Below are 10,076 nucleotides of genomic sequence, written 5' to 3'. Positions count from 1 at the left end.
AAAGTACATAAATGCTCGATCAGTTGAAGATACTAGTAGTTTTGTCTTTATACATATAACGTTCAAGGCAAATGATGATGATGATGATGTGAATGACCAAGTCATTGAGAGACTTGTAATGAAACGACCAAGGATTTAACAAAACTAATTTCTCCAAATGGAAAACAAATTAAAGGTATATAGTTGCAAAACAATGCCTAAAGTAGTTCAATTTATATTGCATAAGACTTGAAACTCAAGCCAAAACCCTAGCTAGCTAGCTACATGGAAATTAAAAAAGAAAATTGTAACTAATTAATCACCTAGCCCTGAATGATCGAGCATCACAGACCTACAAGCAGATTCAACACTAGCTAGTTTGCACAAAAATCTTCATGATCTAGTTCTTCCTTGGGCAACTCGTTCAGATCAAAATCCAAGATTTTTCGAGGAGATTGCGTCTTCATGTTACCGTTCCAATGGCGTCTCTGGTGACCTCCAAGAGCTTGGCCAGATGGGAATTCCTTGAAACAAATCTTACACGTATAACGTGTCGACCTATCATGACCAATATTTTGTTGATGACTACATGTAGTAGTAGTAGTAGTAGTAGCAGTGGAGATCATCAAAAGTTGCTTGTTATTAGGTACTCTAAGATCATCATGATGAACGGCGTCGTAGATCTTCATGGTGAACTTATAGTGACTGGATTTGTGGCCTCCCAAGGCCTGGTGACTGGAGAAACTTTTGCTGCACAAACTGCAAGCGTATCTTTTGGGGGTCTTGGGCGCCATAAGAGCGTCGTTTTCGTTAACATGATCAGAAGCCTGTAGATTAATCTTGATATCCGCGGCCTGAACATCGTGATCATGATCATTAATCTTGATCTCCGATTCTCTGATTAATTCTCCTTCCGAAACAACCACCCCAGAATCAGTTTTTTGATCACCCCTTTTAGAGGGATTAATTTCCTCATGAAACTTGCGCTTCAAGTTTCCAGAATATTCATCAGCGAACCCTATGATCACCTTCTTTTCGGAATCTGCAGGCTCTACACTAATTGCCTCGGAACCCATCAAAACCTTGTGATTATCAGAACTACTCGAAACACGTCCGATATTAACTTTGGTAGCCCATCGTGGATTCATGAGACTCTTGGTTGAATCAGCGTGTGATTCTCTGGGAAGCTTCAACTTCACGACGAGCCTCCGAGGGAAGTTTTGATCAGTATCCATTCAAAATTCAAGTGGAAGATTCAAAAAGTTTCAATGAGAGGAAACAAAACAAGTTGGGAATTAAGTAGATAATGAATCTTACTGTGCGGTTAGCATATATGTATTTGTATTCGTGTTTATATTATTAGTTTGATTAATATCTTCGTTGCATAGTATTGACCTAAATCCTAGTTTTACTATAATATCATTTCAATTAGACAAATACAAATCTTTTCAGATTACGAGTAATTAATATATGTTTCATTATTTTATTTTTCTTTTAAAAGATTAATTAATAAATTTTAGATACAAAAATGTATTAAAATTTAATTTCGGAATAAGTTTTTTTTAAAAAAAAAAAATTAAATTTTGTGTGATAGTACCATGATTTTTGTTTAGAACCTAAAATATACCACAATTTATACATTGGAGTGTAAGTTCGAGCGTAAATTTTACCATAACCTTACTTTATATAGAAATTTATCACGATAAATTAAAATTACCGTATATATAATATACCATAATTACCGGCACATAAAAACGGCATTGCTTTCCCATTTTGACAATATTTGGAGCAATACCTAAATCCTAGTTTGACTGTAATATCTTTTAAATTAGATCGATACAAATCTTTTTCAGATTTGGAGCAATATTTTGTTTAATAATGTGCAGTTTCGTAATTTTTTTTATCTTTTAAAAGAAAAATAAGAAATTTTAGATACAATCATTTACAAAAATTTTAGTTTGAGAGCAAATTTTCTATTAAATTTTGTGTTATATACCATAACTTTTTTCGAGAACATGCATACATAATTTTTTTTTAAAGCTGTGAAACATAATTTTTACATTGAAGTGTAATTGTAAGTTCAAGAGTGAATTTCACACCTTTATGTGTTCATATAGAAATTTGCCACGGTTAATTTTTCATTGCGTTCTCTTGCACAAAAACTCCTGTGAGACATAAAATTGGGTCAATTTCGTGAGACGGTTCATCTATTTGGGTCATCTTATTACTTTCAATATCAAAAATATTACTTTTTTTATTATAAATATGAACATGATTGACTCATCTCACGAATAAATGAAAATGATCAATATAATCTCACATCCATCACTTTAAAAAAATCATTGAAAGTCTTTAAAAGTCTAAAATAAATACACAACCCTTAGTTTCAATATAATCTCACATCTATGTCTAGAGTCACACAAGCGGAGATATGTGTAATAAGTTACCCCTTAGTTTTAAAATTTTTGTCCAAAGATTTTATGTTATATGTCGTTTCATTGTTAACAATAAAACTATAATCATAATTTATGTAGTACAAATTTTTTCATCCAAACACAACTTTATAGTAGGTTTTCAATTACCGGAAAAAAATAACGATCCTTGATTTTGACTTTAAAAATAATCATTCTGTTCATTTTTCTAAACTCATATTGTGCGTTAATACCTTGCTCTTAAGTTAGATGTCCTAAAAAAAATTTAGATGTCTTAGATTCAGAAAAAAAAAAAAAAAAAAGGTTAGATGTCTTCGCAAACCTCCGTCATATACGAAGGTCGAAGAGGCATGAACCCCAGGTAGGGGTGAGCAAAATTTTGGTTAAACCGAATTAACCGATCGAACCGAATCAATTTGGAAATTCGGTTAATTCGAAAATTCGGTTTTTATATTATAAAATTTCGGTTAAATCGGTTAATTCGGTTTGGTTTTTGGTTTTCTTAAAAAAAAATTCGGTTAATTCGGTTAACCGAATTATAAATAATTAAATTTTGAATTTTTTTTATTAGGTCTTATATATAATTTATAATATATTTTAAATGTTTTTATATTTAATATTTTACTTAATTTTTCTTATTTTAATTTTTTAAGCTCAATATATTTTTATAATGAAAAAAATATCGTATTTAAATTATTAATTTTATAAAATTTTAATTTTTTTAATTTTTTTAAAAAAAAATCGGTTAATTCGATCGGTTAACCGAATTAACCGATTTTTAATTCGGTTCGGTTAAATCGATTTTAGTATAAATTCGGTTCAGTTCGGTTAAACAAAATGCAATTCGGTTAATTCGGTTTCGATTAATTCGGTTCGGTTTCTAACCGAATTAACCGAATGCTCACCCCTAACCCCAGGTCCCCACAGCTTAGAATCAAAAAACTTTTCATTAAAAAAAGTATTCTAAAACACAATAACATTTTATAATTTATAATTTTAATATAATCTTGACATTTTTTTATACAAGTATTATTTCACACAAAATTAATTATATATGCAATTGCATATCGTATGCCACGGGACATACATTATGTGCATTATGAAAATGGGCAAGCACTGGTAGGGAATTGCCAATCAAATAGAAAATTTAAAATAATGTTTTTAGGGCATGAAAAACTAAATTATTTTATGTTAGTTATCTACGCATGAAATACATCTCAATTAACCGGAAATAATATATAAACTAGCAAACGTGACATACATATTGCGTATGTAACGAAATATTTTCAGTTACGATCACTTTCTTATTTCTTTCTGATTTTTTTTTAAACTTTTGACCAACATGTCATTGGAAAAAAAATCATATATACAAAAAAAATAAAAAGTAGAAACTAAATAAAAAATATAATAAAAATTGAAAAGCTCTGAAGATGATTGGAGTTAGTATTCAATAGGATAGTTAATTGATGTAGGTTTTTTTCTTAAAAAAAAACGTGGAAGAGTTAGTGGGCAAAGATTAAGGGTAATGGCTAATTAGTGATTTAAAAATCAATTATAATTATAAGAAAAAAATGATCGACTATTTTTATAAAGAACTATTTTTATAAAGAGATAATCAAAAGTATATTTAAAAACTCATTAAAAATACCAAAACAATTTTTCTTTGAGATTTATCTATTATTATATAGTAAAAATATACATGGACGAATTTGAAGTTTATTATTTTACTTCTGTAAATAATAAAAACACATTAATCTAAATATAACATAAGGTTTCGTTTGAACATATATTTTAAAAATATTTTTAAAATTTTATAAGTGAAAATAAACATAAAATATGTGTTTGGATAAGATTTTTGTAAAATATTTTTAAAAAATATTTTTTAAAAAATGTTCTTCAAATATAGTTTAAACTTGCGACGTGTTTTAAAATAGAACTATGAAAAATAAAGATAAACATTAATTTTAAAATGTTAAAAAATTTTATAAATAACTGTTCAAACACATTTATTTTAAAACATTTTATAAAAAAAATTTAAAAAACACTTTTATAAACGTTTTATAGTGTATGTCCAAACGAACCTAAATGTTGACTCCATCTAATTGTGCTTAAAGAATGGATGAACTAATGATAGAAGTAACTAGTAAGAAAGCAAATGAACGCGCGATAAAGTGAAATCTGATCTCAGTATTTTAAATGGTTATTATTCTCTAAAAATCGATGTGTCATTGGAGAAATATAAATGACCAAATTATAAATATTATATCACAAGTGTGTAAATAGAATTTGGCTTCCACTGACCATTCAACTTTCAAGAAAGTCCCATTTTTTCGATTTTAATTTAATTTGATCGACGGCGATGTATAAAGTAAATTAATAAGTAGTCAAATTTCTATTTTAGACGTGTACATTACACACAAATCATATAAAGGCATGTACAAGATTATAGAATGTTCAAATTTATGCACAAACGTTTCATATTGTGATCATGTCAACAAACTGTTCTTTACTATGAACATTTAATGGCCTATCAGACACGAAATTTTTCTTAGTTTTCTATTCATAAATTACACGTGCGTAGAAAATTAGTTCCTATAATATCGTTGCACATCCATGTGAATACCCCCAGATGCTCGAGGAAACAAACATTAGGCTTGTGACCATAAGCCGAGATAATGTGAAACACTCCATTTTTTAACATTGTCCATAAACTTCATACTTCAAAGGAAGTTGCAAGGCAACATTAGGGCATCATTTCAAAAGTTGATTTTAAAATTATGATTGTACAAAGGATGTGGAAGGCGAATGATACTGTGTTTCCGATATTTGGCGCATCCATGCTATTATAGATAAAATACCAAAAGAACTGATCTCGATATTCACAGCATATAGCCTCTAAAAAACAGGACGACTAACCCTTGTGTGTGCGCACACGCACGCATGCAACTTGGCTGACTAATTCAAAATCCAGTTCAAGGTAAAAATCTCTCAGCTAGCTACTACGCAAGCACAATGGACACAAGATTATGAAGGCATCTTTAGTGTTATTCAAATCTGAAAAATCCCAAAGGAGAGCAGATTGTATAACTCACGAGTCATTCACGACGTAACAATCCAAAAGACTGTAGGAACATCATGGAGAAGAGTAGATTGCTGCTAGATAGAACAGGCAATACCTGCATTGAAGCAAGAACAATGTTGTGTGCTCTTGTCATCTTGCAGTCATCTTCTGGATCATGTGTCCTGCCAACGAACGCGAACCCCTGAATCTAAAGGACTCGGTTGGGAGGGGCTAAAAGGAGTGGAGGTATCAGAGAAGAGCAGAGTAGCAGAACAAGAACTTCCCCAAAAAAGTGGATGGACTCAAAACGTAAGAATGGAAGTTAAATTTATCAATTTGGCATGAAATCGCATTGGAAATTTTCAACTTTAAGGAACTCAGGGATGAATGAAACAGTGTGATCATACTAAAAGTGCTCCAACATGTAAACATCAAACTCAGCCTTTATGTGTGTGTGTGTCAGAAATCTTTGCAGCTTCCGAGCTAATAGTGTATCAAAATAAATTTGATCCGAATCAAATGACTCGATGAACAATCTCTGGATCCCATTCGGGTCATATTCTGATTATAAAATACGTAATTTTGCTTAAGAATAATCAAGTGATAACCCACGACTACCATAATACAATTTTTTCACTATGCACAAAGATACCCCAAGACTCAGTTTTTCAGCCTTTATGTTAAAAATTCAGTTTCAAAACAAAATTTAGATTTTCATGTCTAGAGGGAGGTGGTGGTGTATTGCTGTTGGATAACAGAAAAAATGCAATGCATTCACAGAATGGGTAATGGAATATTTATGAGCTCTCCAGCAGTACAAGATCCCTGAGACAGAATCCATGTAACATCACGTATGTTAATTGAGATTCAAGCCACTAAGGGGACGATAATGCAGTCACTACTGTAAGAAGAATTAAATGGATGATGGGCCTCAGTTCATCTTAGAACCATACGTAACATCTGCAGAACTCATAACAGATATGGAGAAACCACGACTATGGGCCATACATGTTAGAAAACTGTCAAATTTCAGCATCATATTACAATCTAAATCTTTTTAGAGGGAAAACATCAAGAAAATGCACCTGGAGAAGGATATTCGATTGACACATTTAAAAAATAAGGGAGACAAATCTAGGAAAAACCAGCAATATCACAATCCTTTAAAAAGTTGTTAACGAGCCAGCATAAGACATTATTTTAGAAAATGTTTGATAGACACGGAGATGATTAAAAGAAATACATGTTTAAGATTCTGGTAAATTGAAACTTTTTGCAACAAGGAAAGACGTCAATTGCATGAGATCCCGAACTTCGGAAGAATCATCAGAGTCCAAAAGTAAAAGTTTGATGCAATTATGAAGAATCTGCACAATGAATAAATGAAACATAAAGAGGCTGTTTAACAAACAAAGTGACTTTCATTCATAAAAGATAATTAAGTTGAATCTGTGATTCAAGTGATGAAAATTTTAATAAAAACAGAAAACTTACATTTTCAAATAAATAAAGAGCTTTTAATAAGTAAAACAGGTCAAAAACATAAACTGGAAACCAAAAATATTTCAACTACATAAAAATACGGAATCTGGTATAAGAGATTGCATACATGCAAATTGCTAGACAATGAGACTATCAAAATCTGTCAGAAGCGGAAAAAACACATTAGAAATGGAAATCAAACAGACATCACATGATTTACCCACAGGAGCACAAATACATGTCCTGCCAACGTCCCTGCCAATATGCATGTGTGTTTTGTCCCTGCCGAAATTTACAGGTCTGATGTCGCTTTTGATACGGTGAGGGATGTATACACATTCACAATCATGGGTATTTCTTTTTTTCCCTCCTAATTTCATTTCTTTCCTTATGTGAATAACATAACCTCATCAAAAGTTCGAGCTATTTTTAGCTCTCACCGTACTTTTATTCCTCTTTTAAGTTTTAACCATAGTAACCGGACCCTGGGACTTGTAAACTTTATTCATGCTTTTTTTTTTATTTCATAAAACTTCCATTTCCTTATTTGAAACTCAAAGGATTCCAATAAAATAGGTCCAAACACAACTTTCATTCAGATGATTATCAGATTTCTAAGAAAGGGTAAACCTCATTGTAAGATAATGCATGCATCAAGCTATAGAGCTGTATATTTTTATGGCCCCAAGTCCATGGGCTAGGTAGTCATGGTGTTGATGAACAATCAAACCCAGCATGCTTAACCACCCCTAGAACAATCTAGCCAGAACACAACTTTGAAACCCCCTCCTTTCCAACTGTGAGATCTTATAAGGTATTAAGATAATTTTTGTCATGCTCTAGAATCGCCTGTTACCACCACCAATTCATAGACATTCAACAAGCACCAGGTAACATTAGTCCATAATTTATTTTTCCTAAAGATTTCTTAATAGATAAACATACCTCACTTACTGACTTACCTAGTGACCATGACCCATGTAGGGGGTAGAACCTTGATGTGGTCTAACGCCACCCTGACCCATTGGTGGCTGGACACCATAACCTCCCTGCACCCCAGACTGTCCTCCATAGCCAGATGCGCCTGGAACTCCATAACTTGCATTATTCATCATTGTTTGACCTCCCTGTGGATTTACACCAGCACCAATCCCTCCAAGAAAATTCCCTATTCCTAAGCCAGCCCCCTGAGTGGCCAACAGTGCTGCTACAGCCTGTCCAATAGCTGCTGGGGGTACTGGATGATTGAACGCCATGGGAGGCACAGCTGGCCCTGCAGGTGCCATCAAGTGCCCAGCCGTATGCGCCATCCCTCCACTGTTCTCTGCGTACTTACTCCTCTTCACAGTACGTTGATAATACCCTTGCTGCCCCTGGTGATGGACCTGAGGCTGAGACTGTTGCTGCTGTGGTTGGCCAAGCTGAGGATTGAAATAACCTTTAGCATGTTTAGGTCCATCTATAGCCTTCTGACAATGTAGAATATGACCCTCAAACTTCTTGTGTGGCTCCTCCAATGCCTTCTTGGCACTCTCGGCACTTTTGTAAACAAACAAGCAAAAACCTCTTGGCTTCCCAGTGTGCTTGTCCAACCCCAACGGTCCTTCCTCAATTTCCCCGAATTTCGAGAAAAACTCCACGAGTTTATTAACATCAATCTCGGCGGATACATTGCTCACATAAATTTTCTTCTGAGTGTACTCGTTTACGGGGACTCCAGAAACAGTTGCCCCAGCAATGGGTGGAGGAGCCGGAACGGGACCAGCTGATGCCAGCTGGCATGAAGTCATCCGACCTCCAATCAACTTCTGTGGCTGCTTCAATGCACGACGCGCTCCATGACGGTGCCTGAATAGAATGAATCCATAACCCTTAGATTTCCCAGAATTCTTGTCTATAACCACCCTACTATCCTCAATATCCCCGTACTTGCCGAAAACAGAGGTAATCGTTTCAGAATTGGCATCCCATCCAAGTCCGTGAACGAAAATCTTGCGGTGTGAAGGGTCCGCATCGGCCAATTCGCGCACGTTCTCGATTATATCAGGGTGTTTGGCCACTGCCTCCTTGATCAAAAGAACAATTTGGTCTTTAGAAAAGGGTTCGAGAAGCTTCTCCAATGGCTCCTCCTCCAATTCACCTTCGTCTTCCTCGTTCTGCCCTTCATTTGCACCACCATTTGCCGAAATGTCTTTCTCGGAAGGCTTCTCTGTAATTTCATGTTCTTGTTTGATTTTCTCGAGAACGGCGTCGTCTTCCTGCTCCTCCTCTCCCTCTCCCTCTCCCTCTCGCACCTCTTCTGCTTTTTCGTGAACGTCTGCTTCTTCCCCAACACCAACACTTGGGTCTTCCACTAAGATTTGTTGCATTTCCTCAGCGACGGGTTGTTCCGGATCTGGTTCACTATACTGGATGGGTTCGGGCTCTGGCTCTGGCTCTGACTCTGGCTCTGGCTCTGGCTCAGGCTCAGGCTCAGGCTCAGGCTCAGGCTCTTGAGGAGTTTCGACAGCTCGGGTTTTTCTCTTCTTGGCCATAGCTGCGCGAGAACAAGAAATTGGGGGTTAGGGTTTTGTAGTACGCCGGCGAGTGAGATTAGGGCTTTCTCTGAGATGACTGCAGAAACATGGCTGGTTACTCCAATTATGCGCCTTTTTATCTCTCTCCCAATCCCATACACAATTAAATGAAGATTGTCCGAAACCTAGCCATCCATGAATGATACGGTGTTAAGATTTGGAATAATGGGGGATGTGGATATAGACCCGACATGTTTTTATTTGAGTAAATAGATTTCGGAATGAAAAAGACAATTTTAATTTAAGTAAAGATCTTAAATTGAATAAAAAAAAAATCCAAAATGATATACAAACCATTTTAATACTCGTCGACTCGGTAATTGATTTCTCGACTGACGTAATTAACTGGTTTTGTGGGAACGTACTAATCTCATCTTATAGGGCGATTAATAACTAAAAATAGTTAATCCGCAATACCGAACATTTGGCGACGCAAAATCTTACAGTTGGCGACGCAAAAACGCGTCGCAAAAAGATCAAGGCACCCATGGTGCCTTGGTTAGGCGCGGCCGCGCCCTCTGGGCTGGGCGGGCGCGCCTGGCCCTC

At 34.9% G+C, this 10,076-nt stretch overlaps 1 protein-coding gene across 5 annotated transcripts; it reads right to left on the bottom strand.

Annotated features, from left to right (window-relative positions):
- Positions 1–4,862: 4,862 nt before the first annotated feature.
- LOC140879883 (UBP1-associated protein 2A-like) lies at positions 4,863–9,679 on the bottom strand. Of its 5 annotated transcripts, none has more exons than XR_012149546.1 (3): positions 7,917–9,679; positions 7,175–7,236; positions 4,863–6,839 (listed from the first exon to the last, which is right to left on the bottom strand). XR_012149546.1 is itself a non-coding variant. In XM_073283837.1 (2 exons), the coding sequence occupies exon 1, from the start codon at positions 9,486–9,488 to the stop codon at positions 7,917–7,919; it is 1,572 nt and encodes a 523-aa protein (XP_073139938.1). In that variant the 5' UTR covers positions 9,489–9,679; the 3' UTR covers positions 4,863–6,839; positions 7,900–7,916. The 5 variants fall into 5 exon arrangements, 2 of the variants coding, with proteins under 2 accessions (XP_073139938.1, XP_073139937.1); XR_012149547.1 differs by having other exon boundaries at positions 4,863–6,297; XR_012149544.1 differs by lacking the exon at positions 7,175–7,236 and having other exon boundaries at positions 4,863–5,465; positions 5,588–6,839.
- Positions 9,680–10,076: the final 397 nt, after the last annotated feature.

The sequence above is a fragment of the Henckelia pumila genome, chromosome 2 (assembly GCF_033568475.1).
Source record: "Henckelia pumila isolate YLH828 chromosome 2, ASM3356847v2, whole genome shotgun sequence".
In the NCBI taxonomy this organism is placed as follows: Eukaryota; Viridiplantae; Streptophyta; class Magnoliopsida; order Lamiales; family Gesneriaceae; genus Henckelia; species Henckelia pumila.
Note: the sequence above shows the minus strand (reverse complement) of the source record. Positions and strands in the feature narration are given on the sequence as shown.